General features: G+C 52.7%; 1 protein-coding gene across 1 annotated transcript in view; it reads left to right on the forward strand.

The window, feature by feature from the left end:
- CDH22 (cadherin 22) overlaps positions 1-23,672 on the forward strand; it is a 71,725-nt gene that overhangs the window by 39,889 nt on the left and 8,164 nt on the right. The window contains exon 7 of the mRNA XM_089513373.1: positions 2,685-2,821. Coding sequence (XP_089369499.1) covers positions 2,685-2,821 — 137 coding nt within the window. The remainder of the gene's footprint in view (positions 1-2,684; positions 2,822-23,672) is intronic.

Below are 23,672 nucleotides of genomic sequence, written 5' to 3' on the forward strand. Positions count from 1 at the left end.
ACCCCCTCCTCCGTGGAAAGGCCACGCGCCACTGCCCCTCCCATGCGCAGAGGCCACAAGAGCAGCAAAGCAAATGGATGTATTTCACAGCCAAATAAAGGACAGCAAATCCTCAGGGGGCAAAGTAGGTTTGATTGAAAATAAACTGGACAGCCAGACAATTATGAGGGTGAGCGGAGGGGCTGGGGGCATGACCTGGCGTCTCCTGGCGGCTGGTAAGGTATTCCGGGGCAGCGGCTGCCAGATGCTCCCCTGCTGGTCCCAGTGGCTCTGGCTCACTGGTCAGCCACCTGCTTAGCTGGGAGCGGTGTGCGTGTGGTGTGTGTGTTTGTGCATGTGTTGTTGTGTCACTGGCAGACATTGCTTTGAGCCCAAGGATTAGGAAGGATTGGGTGGGCAGGATCTGGCCTTGGTTGCCATAAGGACCCTGGGAGAGCACTTTCTCTTTGCAGACCATCCCATGAAAAGAGCCTGAGCATGGCTGGCCGGTGGGTGGACAAGGCAGCTGTGGCTGGACTCCCCCTTTGGTCAGTCAGTTGGTCTGTCTGTCTGCCTGTCTAGTGGCAGTGGGAGATCTCTCATGCCAGGTGCTGCCCTTGGTGGCAAGGGACCTCGGTTCAAGTGCCCCACTCTGCTTTTTTTCTCTTAAGCATCTGGAGCAGACAGAGCCTAATCCTTAGGAAAGTACTTCTTGCATGGGGGTCAGAGAGTGGGGCCAACGTGGCACGGAGACCCAGCACAAGCAGCCCACTTGATGAGGTAGGGTGGATGGTTTGCTTCATGCCAAGAGGACCAGGCACAGCATGCCAGTCCACTGCTGATAAGCTGGCCATTGCTTTGCAAGTCAAGAGAAGAGCCGTGAGCCAAGCTTTCAAAAAGGCAGTAGGCAGGCAGCAAGGGAGGCACCGGGCGCTGCAAGCTGGCCCAGATTTTCTAGGAATACCCACGTGAGTGACGATGCCACTTCAGAGAGGAGACAGTGAGCCTGGGCAGACTGGCGACAAACAGCAGGGCAGAATGTCCAAAAGAGGAGAATTATGCAGCCCGGCAGTTGCAGGATAAATGTTCTCAGTTCTCAACTTTAGCAGCGTAAGGAGGCCCTGGAGATGGAGCAGACTTAAGACCAACTCAGTGCCTGGCCTTCTAGATGACCCCTGGCATGGCCGCTTTGGCCACTCATCCCCTTGGAAGCCCAGCTACTCCTTGTCCTTGTCCTCATCAACCCTTACCTAGGTACTACACAGCTCTATTCATCTGTTAATTGTTTAAATTTGCCAGTAATTACTTGAGGAGGAGCATCCTTTGCCCATCCATGCATCAGCTGGGCATTGTTCAGACCCCAGGTGAGCCACTGGCAGACCATACAGCCGCTTCCCCCGTGGCTTCCATTTAGGTGGGCATCCCTCTGCCCCTGCTTCTGCCCTTTTATGGATGGGTGCTGTCTCCTGGGTTTGCTCTTTATCCCTTTGGTTAATCAACTGAGCTCTTTCTCAAACCAAAGCATCTGTGGTGGAGGTGGGCAGATGGCTGCTTCCAAAGCATGGGCAGGTGCCAGGGCTGTGCTGGTTGTGGAATTCTGATCCTCCCCCCCCAAACACACCTCAGCCTGAGCCGAGGGACAGCTTCCTCCTGGGGGTCTCTGCACGGCCATACCTGCGCTTGCTCAGGGCAGAAGGTTGCGCCTCTCCTCCCCTCCTTCTGTTGCTTCCTGGCGCACAACATGGAGCCCCTTCATGGGCTACTCAGGCACAGGGCTGCTTCCTTCCTTCCTCCCTTCTGCCCCAGAAGCTGGGAGAGTTTGCATGGGATGCAAAGCCGGGAGGGTTTACATGGACCCGCATATTCCTGCATGGCAGAAGAGGGTTGGATTGGATGATCCTTGTGGTTCCTTCCAACTCTAGGATTCTCTGATTCTGTGTTTCTCTGGGTGTACCACATACAAAAAATGTCTGTCGTGCCACGGCTGGGTCATGGGGGGCCTTCCTGGGCACCTCTTTGGCTCACCCAACACCCACTGAACTGCCGACATGGTGCCTTGGCAGAGTGGCAGGGATTACTGTGGCCACGCTGTGGTGCCAGCCTGAGAGTGGCAGGGAGCAGGCAAACAGCCCCTTCTCAGGTTCTCTGCTTCCTTTATTTCTTCCTTGCAATTTATGTACTAAGGAGAAAAGTGTCTCTTTTTGATTCCTAGTTGTTTTGTGGTTCCATCTGCTGAAACTGGAGGCGGTGGGGCAGGTGGGTGAGGGCAGGGGGCTGTAGGCAGCAGAAAAGAAGGTGGTAGTGGGGTGGAGGGTCATGTTTCGTTGCTTTCCCAAATCCACCCCCAAGCTGGCCCCCCTTCCTCCTTTCATCACCTTCCTTCCTTCCTTCCTTCCTTCCTTCCTTCCTTCCTTCCTTCCTTCCTTCCTTCCTGTGTCCCAGTAGCTGCTTCAAAATGTCAAGCTCAAAACAACATACATTATGCGAATAGGTGCAAATCCAGAGACTATGTGCTCAGCAGGCAGGCAAATGGATTTTGCTAACTGGCCAGAGGGATGCAGCCCCAGCTCAGCTGTCTGGGGTGGGCGGGCTCCTGAGCACAAAGGACTGTGCCAAAGACCCCTAAGGGGCACCCTCTTACCTTTTTGCCCCCTCTGCCCACCCCACATGGCTTCCTCACAGCTCTCCTCTTCTCCTGGGCACAGGTACGCCATTGACAGCACCACCAACCAGGAGCAGATCTTTGACATTGATCCTGAAACGGGCGCCATTGTGACCAGCAAGCTGCTGGACCGGGAGACCGCCGGCTGGCACAACCTCACTGTTTTGGCCATGGAGGCAGGTGAGTCATGCGAGGCAAGGCCCCAGCAGGCAGCCACAGCCAGAAGCACCGGGTGCGGATGGAAGGAGGATGGAAGGCGATGCTGGATGAAGGAAGAGAAGGGGAGGCCTCGGTGGGTGGATGCATTAATGAGAAGGCGGCAAGTGGGCGAGCGGGTGGGCATGAGAGGCATTATTCATACCTCCCATGAATGGTAATTGAAGATGGACATGTGGGTGGGCATTCCAGACAGGACCTGCTGGGGTTTATGTGATGCCATGGTGGCATAGCACCCCTGCCCCTTCCTCCAGGAGCTCTCTGCCTTAGTCTGGTCAAGTGGCATGGACCCTGGAAGTGCTGCTGGGGGATGAGAAGTGCCTTTGTGTCCCCCCACCCTTCTCCTGAGGACCCCCCTCATGTGTTGCCTTTCTGCGGAGGTGGGCTGGGCAACGACAGCCCCTCGGTGCCCCCGCTTTGTGGGCCACAGACCTTGGAGGGAAGCCCACTTTCCTCTGCCGGCAGTGGGGGGGGATGAGGCTGAAACCCTGGGCAGAGAAGGGAGGCAAGCATGGCTCTTGAAAGCTGAAGGGGGGCTGCTCCGTCTCATTGTGGAATGAGGCAGAAATGAGAAGCCGCTTCATCCCCCCTGGAGAAGGAGCCTGTCCACTGGATGCCCCCCCTCATGCTTTAGAGGGGTATGATGGGTGACTAAAAAGAGCTTTGGGGGAGAACTGGCTGTTTGGAGCAGAGCGGCCGGTGGGCAAAGGCCTCTCTGCACAGGGGTCTACTTTGGGGCAGGGGAAAAGGGGCACCCATGTTATCTGGAAAAGAGCTGTTTTATGGAGCGGGGTCTATAGGGATGATCCGAGGGGCTAACAGTGGTCCATGCACATGTGAGTAACAGAGCATTTAAAAACAAACAGCGAAAGGGCCCTTGAGGTGGTTGCAGAAGTTTTTTAAGTGGATGAAAAGGGTGTATTTGTGTGTGTGTGTGTGTGAGAGAGAGAGAGATATCGAGAGTGCTATATCCCCTTTTTTCTTTGCTGGTCTTTTTTCCTCTGAAAATCCTCCACTCCCCAGCTGTGTTTATATTCCTTGTGGCTTTCCAGATAGCTGTCTGTGAGAGGCTACAAAACAACCAACCCTGGAGCAGTGCATGGGGAAATGAGCCTGGCGGGTGGAGGAGGTGTGAATCAGGGCTGGAAAGGGTCAAGCCCTCCCTCTCCAGGGCTGCCTGCCCTCTTTTTGGTTGCCCATTGTGTGCCCTTTGCTCCTGAGAGAGGCTGTGAGGGGGAGCAAGGATGGATGGTGCCCACACAGCGGGGCTGCCCTTTCCTGTCCACCCTGGACCCCTCCTCTGGACACACACACACGTGCAGATGGTCTTTGCTGTGGAATCGCCCCCTCTGTGATTTTGAACCAGCCCCTCGTGGGTGACCCTACTGGACATGGGCATGGGGAGGCCCACCTGGCATGTCTTTGGTCATCAGCCAAAGTCCATTTATGGGAGGGCAGGTGGGCAAGGAGGGCACAGGACCCTTGTTCTGGGACGCCCCTGAAATACTGTACTATTTTGTACTGCTGTGAGTTACTCACTGCTTTTCATTCTGTGTTTGACTCCTTGAGCACTGCTACTACTCGGGAGGAGAAAGCAGGTGGGATAGGGACCTTAGCAAGGAGGAGGAGTAAGTGCATATGTGGGCATGTCAAGGATTGGGCATGGGCTGTGGGACTCTCCACCACTGGAACTTTCTCACCTCTTTGGGTATGTTAGTATCTGGCTTGCGGACCCCGAGCAAAAAGTTCCTATCCATGGTTCTTTATTGCCCTGGACAGAAAAGCAACTGGGGCATCATAATAATAATACATTTTTATTTATATACCGCCTTGTGGCGAACCAATCCGGGCGCTTTACAACATTAAAATAACATACAGCATAAAAACAATATATTTCCCTCCCCCCTTAAAAAGTTATTAAACAACATATCTAATTTAAAACCACAATAACTAGTTAAAATAACAAATTAAATTAATTAATTAAACAAAATAATACCAACCAATAAACCACTGCCACTTCAGTTCTAAAGAAAAGAAAAGGGGGCTTTGGAGACATTACTGAGGAGGGGGAAATCCTAAGATCCTGAGGCCGGGATATTTCAGTCTGGGAAGGCCTGCCTGAAGAGATCCGTCTTGACAGCCTTTTTGAAGCTGTCCAAAGATGTTAATTGACGGATCTCATCCGGCAGGCCGTTCCAGAGCCTAGGGGCGACAACAGAGAAAGCCCTCCGGGAGGTCGCCGCAAGCCTCGATTTTTGAGGCTGCAACAAGTTCCTCCCAGAGGACCGGAGAGCGCAGGGAGGATTGTATGGGAAGAGGCGGTCTCTGAGATAGCTTGGACCCAAGCCATTTAGGGCTTTAAAGGTAATAACCAACACCTTGTACTGGGCCCGGAAACCAATAGGCAGCCAGTGGAGGGACCTCAGAACCGGAGTGATATGGTCCCTTCTGGATGTTCCTGACACAAGCCTGGCTGCCATGTTTTGAACCAGCTGTAGTTTCCGAACCAGGCACAAGGGTAGCCCCATGTAGAGCGCATTACAGAAGTCAAGGCGTGAGGTTACCAGCGTGTGCACAACTGTCTCGCGATCCCTTACTTCCAGAAAAGGGCGCAGCTGGCGTATCAGCCGAAGCTGATAACAGGCGCTCCTGACCGTCGCATTCACCTGATCTATCATCAGGAGCGACGAGTCAAGGAGCACCCCCAGACTGCGAACGCAGTCACTAGAGGAGAGTGTGACCCCGTCCAGGACTGGGGATTGCAACCCAATTCTTGGTTTCGGGGCCGCTACCGTGAGCACCTCCGTCTTATTCGGATTCAGCTTCAATCTGTTTTTCCTCATCCAGCCCATTACTGCCCGAAGACATTCATTGAGAGAAGAGATGCCATTAGAATTTGAGGCCGACGAACGAGACATGGAGAAATAGATTTGGGTGTCATCAGCGTACTGATAGCACCCAGCACCATAACTCCGTATGATCTCACCCAGCGGCTTCATATAGATGTTAAACAACATTGGGGACAAAATAGCATTGCAGGGCTCTGTCCTGGACTAAGTATTCAGACTCTGCAAAAAGGGTTTGGGAGATGGAGGAGAAGGCAAGGGACACTTTCTAGATCTGCAGGCGACCTCAGGCAGGGAGGGCAGAGCCAGGATTCAAGACTGGACCTGGATAGATTGGAGAAGGAAGCCAAAATTGGTTGTTGTTGTGTGCCCTCAAGTCATTACCAACTTATGGTGACCCTACCACAGGGTTTTCTTGGCCATATTTGCTCAGATGAGGTTTGCATTGCCTTCCCCGAGGCTGAGAGTATGTGACTTGCCCAAGGTCACCCAATGGGTTTCATGGCTGAGCTGGGGCTCAAACCCTGGTCTCCAGAGTCATAGTCCAACACTCAAACCACTACACCATGCAACTAACAAAGTGGATTTCAACAGGAACCAATGCAAGGTAATAGATTTAAGCAAGAAAAGTGAAATGCACAAATATAGGGTGGGTAACACCTGAAAGCAGGACATGCGCAAAGGGCCTCAGAGTCTCAGCAGACCACAAGCTGAACAGGAGTCATCAGTGTGATACAGTGGCCAAAAAAGCCAAGTTCAGGAGTACCATCAGGAGGACTGTAGCATCTGGATCAAGGGACATCCTAGGAATGCTGCTTTGGTCAGACCTCACCTGGACTCACTTGTGTCCAGTTCTGGGCACCCCGTTTTAAAAAAGACCTTGTCAAGCTGGCAGGAATCCAGAGGAGGGTGACCAAGAGGGTGATGGGTCTGGAAACCAAGTCCTGGGAGGAATGGTTGAGGGAGCTGGGCATGTTTAGTCTGGCGACGCAAAGAGCAACATGGCTGGGCTGCCTTCATGTACCTGAAGGGCTGCCATTGCCTGGAAGGTGGAGGGAGCTTATCTTCTGTGGCTCCAGAGGGTTGGAGAAGAGCCAGTGCATTCAAAGGACTCCATTGCTGGACACTGTTGTTGTTGTTGTTGTTGTTGTTGTTGTTGTTGTTGTTGTTGTTGAACATGGACATTGTTGTTGTTTCCTGCAACATCCAAAATCCACAGTCATACCTTTATGGGGCCAATCTAAATGCACAACATATAAGCTGCCAGCTTTCTATGCTCCACTGGCTTCTTCTTCATCCGGCAAAGCGTTAAAGAACATACAGGAGGGGGAAATGTGAATATATTAGTCCTAGGCCTGCGTTTTGTTGTTCCTGTTCTTATTTCAGATGGTACTACTATGGGGGGATATTTCTTGCAGACTGGCATTTGGCCATTTGGCTCCTGGGAGATTCCCAAAGTCCAGGACATTTAACATCCTTTTGCAACACAAAGGGATACTTCTTTTGCAACCCAGTATGTCTTCCATCCTTTGTGAGGCCACAGGTCCCTTTGTTGGGCAGAGGACACTGGGTTTTCAAGGAGCCTCCATGCTTTTCCATCAGGAAAACTCAACTGTGGTGTGCCATCAAGTCATTTTGGACTTAAGTTGACCCCCAAGCTGAACTGATAATGGGGTTTTCTTGGTAAGTTTCTTCAGAGGCGGTGTTGGCATTGCCACCCTCTGAGGGAGTGTGCCTTGCTCTAGCTCACCCACTGGGTTTACATGGCTGAGCCAGGATTTGAACCCTGGTCTGGGGAGTCATAGGACCTTACCACAAAGTGGGCTTTTTGAGCGTCAGTTTGCATTGGCCGATTCGTATTCGCATCATATCGCATCGTTCATCCACACCTGGGCGGCCATCCGGATCGAGGTCTTGTGCATTGGCCAATGCGTATTCATGCAAAGCGAGGCCAGTGCAGATTGGATCACCACACCAGCCCAATACAGTGTGTGTTCGCCGATGCGCATCGGCAGCTTTGCACATGTTCTGTGGGGCTCTGAACGGGGCGCAACATTTTTAACTTCCAGGGGTGAAGAATAAAGTCACTGTTTAGCACGGTATATCACGAGATTTGCTGCCTTTAGCCACTTATGAAAGGGGTATGCACCATCTGTATATGTGTGTGTGTGTATGTATATATATATGCACACACATAAATACATACATACATACTTATATATATACACATAGTGGTACAGCCAAAAGTGTGATGCCTTTTCTATGTGTACACACACATTTGTCTGTATGAGAGTGTATATATATATATATATATATATATATATATATATAGTGCATCCTCGCCTTACGTGGGGATCCGTTCCGGATCCCTCTGCATAAGGCGAATTCCACCTATGCTCAAGCCCCATTGGCACGGTGGCACGGTGACGCGCGGGGCGCAACAGGCGCATGCGCCCATTCAATTGAATGGGTCGCTCCGCCCCTTCCGCCCCGCGCGCACCCCTCGGCTTGAGCGCGTATGCTCAAGCCGTGTAAGGCGCGCCCGCGTATGACGCGGGCGCACTGTATGTATACTGTATATATATATATATATATATATATATATGTATGTATGTATATATGTGTCTTTAAATTGTGTAAATTTACAGCGCTTTATAAATAAAGGTTAATAATATATATATATATATACACACACACACAAACACACACACATATATACAAAAACACACTGTGCCACAGCCAAAAGTGTGAAGCCGTATTTATATGTGTACATACACAGCTCTGTGTGTGTGTGTATACACATACATATACATATGCACACGCACGCATATATATATATATATATATATACACACACACAAACTGTGGAGCAGCCGAAAGTGTAATGCTGCATGTATATGCTTGCACACACATCTTTGTGTGTGTGTGTGTGTGTGTGTACACACACACACACACACACACACATACATATACATTCCCCCCTCCCCGGACACAAAAGGTTTCTGCTTAATCTCGTTGTTCAGTGGGGAAATGGCTCCCCAGCCCCGGCGGTTGTGCTAAAAGGGGAAAGGGCCACCGGAAGGAGAAGGGGGAAATTCCAGCGCAGCATCATGGGAGATTTGTAACCGGTGGTCTTCAGGAGAACCAGCGGATTGGATGTATGCACCAGCCAAAGCAGCAGGGGTTCCGCACTGGCCATCAATGCGGATCCAGCCGATCCCCTAATTTTGCGGACTCGGAAAACGGAGGAGCCGGCTGCCTTCAGTTCGGAACCCAGCCGTGAATGCGCATTGGCCAAAGCGTATTCACGTTATATCGCATTGGTCAATGCGTATTCAGAGCTCACAGGTGTGGAACTCCAATGCGATATAATGCGAATATGCATTGGCCAATGCGAACTGACGCTCCAAGAGCCCCCGTGTGGTAAGGTCCATAGTCCAGCACTCAAACCGATTAGGAAAGAAGAACTGTTCGACTGTAAGCTCTTTGCCCATGGGATGGACAGCCTTGCCTCCCTCTTGAGTTCCTGAAGCGGCAGAATTGGGCTGGAATAGATGGCCTTGGCCCTGATCTCCCGGAGGTCTGTGAGTCCCTGAAATAAAGCAGCACAAAAGGCCCCGTTGTGAAGGGAAAGGAAGAATCAAGGCCCTCCTGAGGTTCTTGGAACGGAGAGCTGCCCACTGCTGCCTTTGTCTCTGCCGCTCTCTCTCTCTCTTTCTCTGTCTCTTGCAGAAAAACAACCCAAAACTTAATTTTAAACCGGTTGCCTTAAAGGCCAACCAAAATAGCCTGGGCTCATAGGGTTGGGGTGGGGGCTGCAGCCCCAATGAATGGGTCAGTCCTGAGGCTGTTTCCCCCTTGACCCACTCTGGAGGGGCAAGAGAGAGGGACAGGGGGGCATCCTGCTGAAATGGCCCTGGGGGGTCACCCGCTCTCCCCTTGCCTCTGGCCAAGTTGCCCCTTGGAACCCCGCTTTGCCCTTCTCTCTCTGCCCCAGACTCAGTGGAGGGGCCCTGGGCTTAGTGGGGCCCCCTCCCTTCCCCGCCTTTTGCTCAGGTTCTCCTAGTGCCCCCCCCCCCAATTCTCCCCAAAGAGGAAGACAACAGCTTGAAAGCTGCACTGCTTCCAAGCTTCAAACAAAGGCAAGAGGAAGCAAAAGCAGCCAGGTCTCAGGGCAGCAGTGCCAGCCTTTGATGCCTCCTTGGCCATGCTGCAGAGGGATGCCCTGAAGGGCCTGGCGGTGCCTCCTGCCCCTCCTCTGTGGGACAGGAGGCTGCCTCCGCAAGGCCAGAGGAGAGATCTGTGGGGTGTTTGTGTGTGTTGAGGATGGGCTGTTTCCAGAATAAATGGGTCCTGCTTCTGCAGGAATGGGGGGCACTCACTCGTCTCTGGAGGCGGCAGCGCCCTGTTGCTCCCATTTTAGGGCCAGGGGGTGCCCTGGGCATCTGTCCAGCCTCTGAATGGCTGGGTTGCCACAGCTCTGGGTCTCAAATGCTTCTCTGCAGCTGCTGCAGCAGCACCACCAGCAACATTGGCAGCCATGCGAGTGGCCGCCCCTCTGCAGCACCTCATAGCCCCCAGAGATGCCATGCAGCTTCTCTGTTGGCCCTTGCTGCCCCAAGAGGCTGTGAACCCATTCTTGGGGGGCAGGGGTGGAAAGGAAAGAAGTCATGGGGTGGCAGCCAAAGGTGCCTCCTGGGACGGCCACAGGGGCTTGGCTAGTACGGAGGAGGGATGTCGAAGGGCAGACGTCTCCCCCCACCCCCCATCCCCATCTGGGGTAGTTGGGATGGAATTGGGGGGAGAGGCGCCCCATGGACTTCCGAGGTTTCCCTCTTTGGATCTCTGCCCACTTTGTCTCTCTATGACTCCAGCTGGATAATCCATGGGTCAGAGGGGGTGCAGTCACTCCAAGCCCCCCCACAGCCAGGTCTGGCCAAAGGCTGCTGAGGGACGTGGGCTTTGATTCCTGGGCATTTGCACTTTCTATAATGGCTGCTCGCTGCCTCTTGCCCCAGACGGGGCTGCAGTGCAGTCTGCCCCACGGTGGGCCTGTGGGGCTCAGATCTGTGTACCGAGGGGTGCTGGCAACAAGTACCTTGGCGGGAGGGCTTGTAAACGTGTCTGTCCTTGCAAGGCAGGCATTTGGGGGCAGGGTGGTATGCAGCCCATTTGCTCTCTCAGTGTGTATGTTTGGGTGGGGGGCTTTTCTTCCCAAGCCGTGGCACAAGGGAGACTCACGTGGATCCCCCCCTTGCCGGCAGCAAATGCAAGGTGACAGGAGCCAGCCGGCCCTCTCTTGCCCACCCCACGGCGGAGGGCAGCGGCTGCCCCCCTTTCGTGACCAGTCAGCATCCTTGCGGCGTGTGGGGAGGGGGCACACGGGGGGCTGCTGTCACGCCGCATTAGTGGCTTTGCTGGGCGTCTTGCCTGCCGACTCTCCTCTGTCAGGAAGTTTCTGACTCATCCATTTTAACTGTCCAGACTCTCATGCCAGTGACATTATCCTCCCCGTTTTGTAATCATGAAATATTAATGGCGGATATTGAATTTAAAGTACAATTTATGTCTGAATCCTCTGCTGGAAAGGGCAGTTGTAAAGGGGAGGCCTTCAAAGTGGAGTGAATGGCCAGGGTGGGAGGCAGTTGGGGCGGGGGGCACAGTGCGGGAAGGGATTCAGACCCAGGCTGCAGGGGGGGGGAGAGAAGAGACGCTTGCCAGCCCAGGTGTGCGAGTGTGGCTGTGGTTGTGTGTGAGAGATGGAAGAGGGAGGATGAAGATGAGAGTCCTGTTGGCAGCTATCTGACCCTCATCCCCATCTTGGGGGGTGGTATAGGATCTGTGCCTGGGGGTTGGCATGTGGGGGCAGCAGGAGGGCATGGCATGAGGCTTGCAATGCCCACTCCCTGCCCAGTGGATTTGTGTGGCCTCTGCCCCATGACCTTGCTGGACATGAGACTGACCTCAGCTCTTCTGGGGGCTTTGGAGCTCCCCTGGCAGCCTCTGCTGTAGTGTCCAGCGGTCAGGGCTCTAGCCTTTACTTTCCTTGGAGGCTGCAGGCAACTGCCCCCAGCAGGGTTCAGGGTGCCAGTGGGGTGGCAGGAATGATTGGCAGCCCCTGGGGCGGGGGTATCTCTGCTATGATCCGGTGCTATTTGGGCTGTGGCTGCCATTCTGGCCTCAGTCCTGCAGGCAGCGCAGCCAGTGTGAAATGGGATTGTTAGCAGATCTGGCCAGCCTGCGCTGGCTTGCTGGCTTTCGAGAGGGAGTGTGCGCCTGGTTGGGCGTTTATGAGCCTTTGTGCAGATAAATCTTCATCTCGCACACCAGCTGTTTACCTTCCTTGGGCTAATATTAGTGATTCTCTTCCTGTTTTCCTCAGCACTCATGTAAAATGAGGGGGCTTGGGACCGGCCGCACGGTCCACTCCTGGTAATTGAGATGATAAATCTTCCTGCCGCAGGAGGAGGAGGAGGAGGAGGAGGAGGAGGAGGAGGAGGAGGATAAGACTGGCTTTAATCAGAGCAACGGCTTTGGAGCCCTCTTTAATTACCCTGATGCTGCCGGAGGAAGAGGAAGAGGAGGAGGAAGAGCAGCCCAAGAGCCTGGCTTGGCCCCTCTTCCCTTCTGCAGCCTGGGTGGGTGGGGGGCGTCTTCTGGAGCCAGGACCCCCTGCGAGAGCAGAGGGCAGCCATTCTGTGGCGTGGGCTGTGGGGCAGAGACCTCCTGGGAACTGCAGGAGAGACTCTTCCCTTCCTGGAGCTGGACCACCTGGAACCTTTTTGTCAGGGAAGAGGCTGAAATATATTTGTTTTTGTTGTTTGGAGAGGTACCAAGTCCAGGGCAGGAAGCCCTTCATCCATATCCGGCAGAGATGGTTCCTCCTAGCCCCTCTTTTGACCGCAAGGGTGGCCATCTGGGTGCTTCCCAGCCTCCCTCCTTCCCTGAGGCCACTGGTCCTGCCAGCTCCATTGAGCTGAAGGATGCTGGGATGCTCAGTGCAAAGGGTGCTGTGACTCCATCCAGGACTCTGCCCTGAGTGTAGGAGGCCCAAGTAGGGCTGGGAATGACCAGGCCTCTCAGAAGCTCCCTTTTCTGCGGGTCTCCAAAAGTCAAACCAAACTTGATGGCAAACAGCTGCAGGAGAGCTGGCTTACACTGCAGGGATGTTGTGCCATTCAGCAGCTTAGGGGTCAGGCGGCCATCCGGCCTGTTTTGTCTCTGCTACCCATTCACACCAAAGGCTCCCTCTGCCACCAACCCAACTGTGTGTGGAGGATCCTGAGGGGGATTTGGGATTTACTGCCCCCCAAAGCAACAGGAACCGGTGCACGGCCACCAAGGTCTTTCCACTTTTGCCCTGGGCTGGCATGTTGTGGATTGGGCAGTGTGCCCCAAGGTGTATGCACCGTGCACGGGTCTCCCTTCTCCCTCTCTGACCACCTGGCGTTGCCCAGCCTGGAGGAGGGTTTTGATGCCCAGGCCAAAGTCTGGCCACCAGTGTGACCATCTGTTTCTCTGCTGCTGAGGATTTGAAAAGTTTCCCTTGGAAAGTTTCCCTTCTTGCAGGCTGTTTTGTCCCCCTTTGAACGCAGAGCTCTTCCCCGTCTTTCCTCCGCATCGGCATCTGCAGCTCTTCTGGTTGAACATCTTTGCCTGGAAGGAGGCCTCCTGCTCCCTCCTCCTCCTTCGGTCCTCCGCTGGGGAGCCGCTTCCTGCCTTGGCAGATCCCCTTCTCGGAGGCAGATCCTGCCGCGGAAATCCCTCAGCTGGAGCGGATCCTTCTGGAGGGGGTCGGCAGGTGGCAGTTGCAGCCCAGAGGAGGAGGAGGAGGAGGAGGAGGAGGAATGGGGGTCTCTCTCTCTCTCTCAGCCTCGTCCCTGGCCCCCTCTGCCCCACGTGCGGCACCCATGGATGGCGCACTCGGATTAATGGCATTCCAATTCCTGGAGGAAATGCAGAAAAACGGCATGTTTAATTTTAATTTAGGAAACCATTTAGGTAGCAGCCTCGTTTCCTCGCTGCTGTCAATCACGTTTTCTCAAGGCTGGCATCAATTAGTTTAAAAATATTGAATGTAATTTTGCCTGACACAACATATTGCAGCCACTGCAAAATATAATTTATTTTAGAAGAAGAAATAATTAAACTAATTTGCATGTCAGTCAGCTGGGCTGGGATGCTGGGAGCTGCCAGTGGAAGGAAGGAGGGATTGGGGGGGTCCTCTTTGTCAAAGAGGAGCCCGCTTCCCCCTCCTGCCCCCTTCTCTCCAGGACCCCCTGATAATGTCACACGCCTGCGCCATTCCCAGTAGCAGAACTCCCAATTCTGGCTGAGCGGGGGATGGGCAACTGGTGCTGCTGGTGCAGAACTGGTGCTGTTGGACCTGGCCACTAAGTTCCCAGGAGCCTCTGGGAAACACTGGAGCCACCTTGAAAAGCCGCCCCACAGAGAGCACCTGGCTGTTGTGACTAGACAGGGCTGTACAACCATTGGCTGCTGCCTCCGAGGAAGGTCCTCCAAGCCTGAGAGGACTGAGCCCAGGAGGAGCCCAGCTGTCAGAGCCAACGCCATCCAGCACCATGCAATCGGCACTGGCCAGAGGAAAGGGGACACAAGGGCTCTCTCTCTCTCCTCAGTGTGAGACCCCTTTGAATACTTAAACAGGGCTATCATCACCTCTTAACCTTCTCTTCTCCAAGCTAAACATGTCTAGATGTCTCAACTGCTCCTCATAGGGCTTCATGGTTCCCAGACACTTCACCATTTTAGTCACCCTCCTTTGGACACATGGCTCCAGTTTCTCCACATCCTTTTCGGATTGTGGGGCCCAGAACTGGACACAGGGTTATTCCAGGTGGGGCCAGATTGGAAGAGACCCCAAGAAGGGCTATCCATCCCAGTCCCCTTTTGCCGTTCAGGAAGACACCATCAAAGCCTTCCCTGGGACAGATGGCCATCCAGTCTCCGTTTAAAAACAGCCTCCAAAGAAGGAGACTCCAGGATCCTCTGAAGCAGCAGCGTTTCCACTAACAGCTCCGACCGTGAGGAGGTTCCTCCAAAGTTAAATCTCTTTTGCTGGAGTTTGAATCCTTTGCTCTGTGTCCTATTCTCCGGAGCAGCAGGAAACAAGGTTGCTCCATATATAGTTCTATCCTATCCTATCCTATCCTACCCTCAAAGCAACAGGAACTGGTGCACGGCCACCAAGGTCTTTCCACTTTTGCCTTGGGCTGGCATGTTGTGGATTGGGCAGTGTGCCCCAAGGTGTATGCACCTTGCACGGGTCTCCCCATGGCCACCGCATCCCTTCTTCCCCTTCTCTTCCCAGGCTAAACCCACCCAGCAGCTCCCTAACCCTCTCCTCAGAGGTCTTGGTGGGTCCCAGACCTGGGCATGTTCCAGCTGGTCAGCCTCTGGGCTGGGCAGAGCATTTCCATTCGAGGTGTGAGCTCTAGTCCGGGGCTCAAGGTACTCTGCATTATAATATGGAGGCTGTTGCCTTTTAGGATAAGAATGGCAAGCGTCCTGTTCTCCCTGGACTTGTTTAATTCTCTCAAAAGCCTCTTTATATACCAGTAGTCACTCCATCGTCTGCCAATGGATTTCGTGAATCAATCAATTGTGCATTGTGTGAAGAAGGGCTTCCTTTTGTTTGTTCCGAAATCTCCTGCCAATCAGTTTTATTGAGTGACTGCAAGTTCTAGTAGTGTGTCAGTGTGTGTGAGAGAGAGATTGAAAATCTCCAGCACATGCATCATTTCATCCGCCTCTGCCAGACCCAGCCATGGTTTTCCTACTCTCCCCCCCCAACTTGAAATGTGGGTATGGCCCACAGAGCACACTGGACTCTGAGCCGTCATGTTGCTTAAGGGCAAAGCCCTAACTAAAGTCCCCAGAGAGGCCAGTAAGAGACTGGTCTCTGAACTGACAGTGCCAGAGGGTCAGCAGAGGTGCACAAAAAAGGTGCTCAGGTTTGCCGCTTGCCCACCCGAGTGGCAATTGCTGGGGGCTGCCAGGTAAGCACATGTGCCACTTGTGGGCTCAGACCATGGGACGGGCAGTCATGGGGGATGACTGACAGTTGTGGTGGGGCAGTGCTTGCTGATCAACCAGGCAGTGCCTGGGTTGACATTTTCATTTTTCTTTGTGTGCATGTTGTGTGTTGTGCATGTGTGTTTGGGGCTTAAAGGGGCAAGCGCAGACACAGCAGTGGCATTTGCACTGATCATAGAATCCTAGAGTTGGAAGAGACCGCAAGGGCCCTGATCCAGTCCAACCCCATTCTGCCATGCAGGAAATCCAAATCAAAGCATCCCCAGCAGATAGCCATCTAGCCTCTGTTTAAAGACCTCTAAGGAAGGAGGCTCCACTATAATCTCAGAGGAAGAAGTTTGTTCCACTGTCGAACAGCCCTTACTCTCAGGAAGTTCCTCCTAATGTTGAGCTGGAATCTCTTTTCCTGCAGCTTGCATCCATTGTTCCGGGTCCTGTTCTCTGGAGCAGCAGAAAACAAGCTTGCTCCCTCCTCAATATGACATCCTTTCAAATATTTAAACAGGGCTATCATATCACCTCTTAACCTTCTCTTCTCCAGGCTAAACATCCCCAGCTCCCTCAGGCATTCCTCATAGGGCAAGGTTTCCAGACCTTTCACCATTTTAGTCGCTCTCCTTTGGACACATGGCTTCAGTTTCTCAATGTCCTTTTTGAATTGTGGTGCCCAGAACTGGACACAATATTCTAGGTGGGGCCTGACCAAAGCAGAATACAGTGGCACTATTACTTCCCTTGATCTAGACACTATACTTCTATTGATGCAGCCTATTGGCCTTTTTAGCTGCCGCATCACACTGTTGACTCATGTTCAACTTGTGGTCCACTTGGACTCCCAGATCCCTTTCACATGTACTTTCATTCAGCCAGGTGTCCCCCATAATCCTATATCTGTGCATTTCATTTTTCTGCCCTAAGTGCAGTACCTTACATTTCTCTGTCTTGAATTTCATTTTGTGAGCTTTGGCCCAGCTATACCTAGTCTATTCAGGTCATTCTGAATCTTGATCCTGTCCTCTGGAGTATTAGCTACTCCTCCTAAGTTGGTGTCATCTGCACATTTGATAAGCATGCCTCCTATTCTTTCATCTGGGTCCTTGATAAAGATGCTGAAAAGCAAACTGGGCCCAGGACAGAGCCCCACTGGACACCCCACTGGTCACTTCTCTCCAGGATGAAGAGGAGCCATGGCTGACCATCCTTTGGGTTTGTCCGGTCAACCAGTTACAAATCCACGTAACAGTTGCCTTGTCTAGCCCACATTTTAGAAGCTTGTTTGCAAGAATGCCATGGGAAACCTTGTCAAAGGCCTTACTGAAATCAAGATCTACTACATCCACAGCATTCCCTTCATTTTATCAAAGAAAGAGATAAGGTTTGTCTGGCATGACTTGTTTCTCTGAAACCATGTTGACTTTTGTGATGATGGCATTGCCTTCTAGATGTTCACAGACTCTCTCTTTAATGATCTGCTCCAGAATCTTTCCTGGGATTGAGGTCAGACTAACTGGAGGATCATTGTTGAGACCCTCTTTTCCCCTTTTTGGGGACAATGTTTGCCCTCCTCCATTCTGCTGGGACTTCTCCTCTTCTCCAGGAGTCCTCAAAGACTATTATTGCCAATGGCTCCGATATGACATTTGCCAGCTCTTTTAATACCCTTGGATGGAGTTCATCTGGTCCTGGAGACTTACATTCATTTAGATTAACCAGGTGTTCCTCTACTATCTCTTTACTTATTCTGTCCTCTGCTCCATTATCCTCAGGTTGAGCCCCTTTTCCTTTTCTGAGAAGACGGAGGCAAAGAAGGTCTTGAGTAATTCTGCCTTTCCTCTGTCTCCTGTTAGCATTTTGCCATCTTCTCCATTCAGTGGTCCTACCGTTTCCTCCTTCTTCCTTTTGCTGCGGACATATCCAAAAAAGCCCTTTTTCTTGTTCTTAACCTCTCTAGCAATCCTGAGTTCATTCTGGGCTTTGGCTTTTCTGACTTTAAATAATAAAATAATAATAATAAAAATGTTATTTCTATACCGCCCTTCTATATAATCAGGGCGGTGTACAACATTATAAAACATTCATACAAATGACATGGGTATACAATTAAAATTAAAATACAACAATACAACAAGAATTAAAACAATCTAACCAGCTTGCCACTGCTGGCATGGGGAGGGGGGGGGAGAGCTAATTGGGGCATGTGTCAGGGAATGCTGACCTAAACAGGAAAGTTTTAAGCCCCTTTTTAAACTGGGCCAGGGAGGTGGCCGAGCGGAGCTCAGTGGGCAGAGGATTCCAGAGGGTCGGGGCCGAGATGGTGAAGGCTCTCCTAGACGTAGAGGCTAGCCTGGCCCCCGGGACCCTCAATAACTGCTGCCCAGATGTTCTGAGAGAGTGGGGCGGATTGTATGGGGAGAGGCGGTCCTCAAGGTATCCCTACTTTACCCTACACAGGCTAGCTATTTGTCTGAATTCCCCTTCGGTGAAAGTTCCTTAGTCTTCCATCCTGGTTTCTTGAGACACCTCCCATTTTTCTTTCTCACTGGAACTGTTTGAAATTGTGCCTTCAGTATCTCCCTTTTGAGAAAGTCCCATCCGTCCTGAACTCCCTTATCTTTTAGTATTTCTGACCATGGAATCGCCCTCAATACTTCTCTAAGTTTACTGAAATCCGCTCTCCTAAAGTCTGCCTGGCTTCTCCCTTCCATTGTATAACAAACTCCAGGAGAAGCTGCCTCGGATTCAGCTGAGCAAGAGACAAGGTGGCGCATAGATGTCCAGGGCTACCTTGCATCTGGATGCATTAATGGGTGGGTGACATGCTCCTCTCTTTGGAGGAAGCCAGAGGGAAAACAAGGGGGAACTTTTATTTTCATAGAATCCTAGAGTTGGAAGAGACCGCAAGGGCCCTGATCCAGTCCAACCCCCTTCTTCTGCCATGCAGGAAATCTTAATCAAAGCATCCCTGACAGATGGCCATCCAGCCTCTGCTTAAAGACCTCCAAAGAAGAAGACTCCACTACCCTCCGAGGAAGGAGTTTGTTCCACTGTCGAACAGCCCTGACTGTCAGGAAGTTCCTCCAAATGTTGAGATGGAATCTCTTTTTGGGTAAAAGCAGAGAGGGTTGGGAAGGGAAATGGATCCTTAGGCATAATGGCCTGAAGGGGGAATGGATTTGGTAAAGAGGATCTTTGGAGTGCAGAGAGCCAGCGTGGGATAGGGGTCTGAGCATTGGACTCGGACTCCGAGAGATCAGGGTTCAAAACCCCACTTGGCATGGAGTGACCCTTGGCAAGCCCCACTGTCTCAGCCTCAGAAGAAGGCAATAGCAAACACACTCTGAAGCAACCTTGCTAAGAGATCCCATGATAGGCTCGCCTTAGGGTCCCCATAAGGAAGAAATGTCTTGGAGGCACAAGAGCAACAACAGCAACAGCAACAACAATGATCTGGAAGGGTTGACTCTGTGGGCAAGGTGCAGAGATGGTGGAAGGAGGGATGTTTGGGCTCCAAACTCACCTCCACTTTGTCCACGTCATCCACTGTGCCGTTTCCAGAGCCAAAGGCCACTGGTGCAGCCACAGGCTGGCTGTGAATTCAGAAACCACCTCCTCTGCTTCCCTGCCTTCTTGGGCTCCAGCAACTAGGAAGAAGTACACAACCTCTGAAGATGGAGGCCCCGTGGGGCAGCCACAGATGCAGAGCATACCTTCTGTAGGTCGAGGTGATGCATCTGCAGCAGCCAGAGGTTGGTGGGAGACGCTGCGGGGGTCTGCTGGGAGGGGGCTTCGTGGGGAGGGGGATTGGGAGCACCTCACTTTTGGGAAGCACCGCCACCCCCCTCCCAGCCAGCCCTCCTCTTGCTTTTTGTTGTCTGGTTCTGACTTGAATCCTCTTAAGGCAGACCATTGAAGGGTGAACCCAGACCACCATCACTGTGTCTGGGGTTCTAACCTTTTGTCCCTGGTGCAGTTACGCTGAACTTTGATGGGGTGCCATCCGTCCATGAAGGGCCACCTCAGACTGGGGGGGGGGGGGGACACTGGGGAGGGGATAGTGGTGGGAGTGGGAGTCCCAGGGGGCCACTGGTTGCCCCGTGGGTTTTGGCTCAAGGACAGGTGGCCAAACTTGAATCAAGAGATGCTTGCATTAAAACAAGGCACATTTGTATGAGATGGAAGGGGGAAGGGGAGAGCAAGGAAATCCAGACCCCTTTGCCTTCTGGGTGGGTTGGATTATGAAGCCCTGGCAATAGGCAGGTTGTTGGGGTTCTTCTGGGCCCTTCTTCTTGTGGCAAGCGAAGGGGAGGGGTTAAGAGTGTGGAGAGAAGGGCAGAGAATGGAGGAGAGTGATGCAAAGAAGGAGGAGAGGAGGGTGGGGTTGTATCCCTCCACAGGCCTCTCACATCCCTGCTTTGCACAGCCGCTGGCTAGTCATCCCAGAGCATCACCCAAGGGCCACTCTTGGTGCCCCCTTTCCCCCCATAAGCACCAGCACAGGCTCACCCCCTTCCCCCTCCTCCTCCTCCTCCTCCTCTGAAAGTCCAGCAAGAGACAGCCGTCCTCCTTGTGAGGAGCCAAGCGCTACCTGCTGACCCCCTCCGGCCTCCAGTCTTCTCCCCGCAGATGACCGCTTGGATGCCAGGGGAGCTCTGGCCAGCAGTTGAGTTCTGGCCCGAAAGAGGGAAATGCCACCCACCGGATGAGGGATACAATGAAGGAAGACTTCCCCTTCCAAGGGGCCTGGTTGCCCCCCTCAAGATGGACATCTGTCTTGGTGTGAAAGAGAGGTGCATGAGTGAGGAAGGGGCCCCCTTGACACCCCCTTCCGGTTTAGCATGGATGTAGGGCGGAGGCCTCTGGGACCCAAGAGCCCCCTTGGCTGGGCTCTCCCTCTTTGTAGCCCAAATGCCCAGCCACCTGGAGAGCAGGAGAGCATCAAAGGGATCTGGGGTGTGTGGGCTGCCCTAGTGCAATTGCCACCCTCTATCCAGACAGCCACGAAAGCCCACTCTTCAAAAGCAACGTCCCTCAGACCACTAGCTGGACCAAGAAAGTGGAGGGCGCCTGTGGCCTCTTCCGAGCCCCTGGATGGGCTGCAGAGAGGGCAGAGCAGCCACCATTGGCATCTGGAGAAAGCTGGAGTGGGTGAGGGGTTGTGGGGAAGGGAGCAGGTGGGGTATTTGGGGGGGATGCTGGCCCCTTTCCTTGCTGCTGCTGCTGCTGTGGGGACTGCCGGCCTGCCTTCCCCAGCTGCCTGCCTCTTCCTCCAAGGGCTCTCGGTGTGCTCCATTCTGTGCCGCCAGTTAATTTCTCTGCCACACCTTGAACAGGCGAGTGCTTCCAGTCTGGCTCACCATTCAAAGGAGCCAAATTAAAAAATCCAATCAAATATGAAATCAGAGGAGACACTGCTCAGACCATCAGTTTATGACTATTTATTAAAAGTCTTTACGCATTCCTTTCTGCCCACCAGGACCCACACGGAGCGCATGGATTTAAAACAATCCAGTACATGAAATAAAAGCAGATGAAAAGCAGGAGCAAAGCATTCTGTAAGAGCAGCCAAGATGGGGCTACAAGCCCAGCAAAAGAGGACTGCTTCTAGGGATGGATGGGGCCGCGCAAATGCCCCCAGGAAGGAATGAGTCCCTGCTATGGGGCAGGGGGAAGATGCCCAAAAGGCCCCGTTTCTCTCTCTCTGGTGGCAGGGGCGGAGGGCTGCCACCTCCTCTGCTTGCCAGCAACCCTGCAGAAGGGCAGTGGGTGAGCCCACCAGCTGGGTTGGGGGTGCCAGGACCAAAGGAAGGTCAGTCATGGGGACACAGAGGGCAGCAAAGAGGGGAACCTTTGCTCCTGGGAAGCAATGGGCATTAAGGGGCAGCTATGGGGCAGTGCTATGCCCCTCAGGCAGACTGGCATGGCCCTGGAGGTCGCTGTGCTCTTGGAGCAGGGGCTCCGGGCTGCCTCTCCAGGCAGATGGGGGGCAAGCTGGGGAGGCAGTGCCCAAGGGCTGTGCCAGCGGGTGAGACTGAGTCCACCTGCTGCCTTTAGCCAAAGCTATTGGGAGGGTTGCAACTGCCCAGGTGGTCTCTAAAAGAGTTTATTTTGCACAAAGATGCCTCTGTTGATGGATGCTTGCCTTTGGATCCTGGCTAACTGGGATGGTGGGGTGGCAGTAGCCTTCTCTAATTGGGGTTAGCTAGCCCCTGGGCACAAGGGAGCCAGCGTGGCACAGCGGTCTGAACCCTGGAGAATCCTTGCTTGGCCGCTGGGTGACCTTGGACAAGTCACACTCTCTCTGCCTCAGGAAAGCAACAACAAACCCCATGAAAGGTTTTCTTGCATTACATAGAGTCATACAATTCTAGAGTTAGAAGGGACGCCCAAGGGCCATGGGTCTACCCACTTCTGCCATGCAGGAATATAGTCAAAGCACTCCATGGGACAGATGGCCATCCAGCCTCCAAAGAAGGAGACTCCACCAAACTCTCCAAAAGAGTACATTCCTCTGTCGAACAGCCCTTACTGTCAGGAAGCACCTCCTAAGGTTTAAGTGGGCTCTCTCTTCCTGTAGTTTGAATCCATTGCTATCTCTGGGGCAGCAGAAAACAAGCTTGCTCCCTCCTCAGTATGGCACCCCTTCAAATACTTAAACAGGGCTATTATCATATCACCCCTGAACCTTCTCTTCTCCAGGCTACATCCAGCTTCCCAACCCACTCCTCAGTATGACACCCCTTTGAATACTTAAACATAGATCATGGAATGATAGAAGAGACCCTGCCCCAGGGCCCTCCATTCCGACTCCCTTCTGCTGCCATGCAGGGATACAAAATCAAGGCCCTCCCTTTGACTGATGGTAATCTAGCCTCTGTTTAAAACCTCCAACGAAGGAGACTCCTCCATCCTCTGAGACGGGTTCTTCAGGTGGAACCTCTTTTCCTGCAGCTTGAATCCATTGCTTTTTGGAGCAGCAGAAAACAAGCTTACATATCTTCAACACACACAAAAAGATGAGACGAACCTTTGTGCAGGAATCTCTGGGTTTTCTGCAAAATACACATTTTTTGCCCTAAAACATGTTTTATATGCAAAGAATGTGCATTTTCATGCAAATGAATTTTCTACAATAAAATCTTGAAGTACAAATAATGCTTGAAAATTATGCAGAAACCTTATATTCTCAATGGGAGGATTAAAATTGCAGAAGTGATTTGTTGTTGCATGTGGGAATGAAGTAAGCCAGTGTTTTACCTTCCTGCTCCAGAGGAGGAAATGTCCTGAGGAACCTCCCTTGGGAGGAAAGGCATCAAATCCCAGTTCTAAGGTTGCCGCGCGTCATGCCATGGCTCTGGGTCCCCAGGTTTTGAGGGTCATCTCCGAGTGAGAGACAAGAGTGTCTGAATTTTGTGGGGCTTGGGGAGAGGCCTGAGTGCGAATCTCCATCTCAGTTGTTAAAGCAGCAGCTTGCTACAGTTTGCAAGGCTTGTTTGGTTTGGAGCAGCAGCTTGCAAAGACTCTCCAGGTGTGAAGTCGAAGGCTTTCACGGCCAGCATCCATAGTTTTTTGTGGGTTTTTGGGCTGTGTGGCCATGTTCTAGAAGAGCTTTTTCCTGACTTTTTGCCAGCATCCGTGGCTGGCATCTTCAGAGAATGCTGGCATTGAAGTGAGTGGGGTATATATATACTGCGTGCCCGTGGGTTGAGAGGAAGTGATCTGCGCCTCCTCCTTGCCACCCCCAGACTCTGGATTGGTACCTGACTCCTGCCCTCCTACAGCTCCCCCAAGAAGAGGGGCACTTGCCTACCAGCTGACCCACAGCTGCCCTCTTGAAAAGGGCTGGAGCCCAGGGATGGGGTGGCAGGAGGGCAGGAAGGGGGCAAATAGTGGCAATGATCATTTCCCTTCTCCAG

Source organism: Sceloporus occidentalis, unplaced genomic scaffold (assembly GCF_023333645.1).
Source record: "Sceloporus occidentalis isolate IW3139 unplaced genomic scaffold, rSceOcc1.0.p SCAF_3, whole genome shotgun sequence".
NCBI lineage: Eukaryota > Metazoa > Chordata > Lepidosauria > Squamata > Phrynosomatidae > Sceloporus > Sceloporus occidentalis.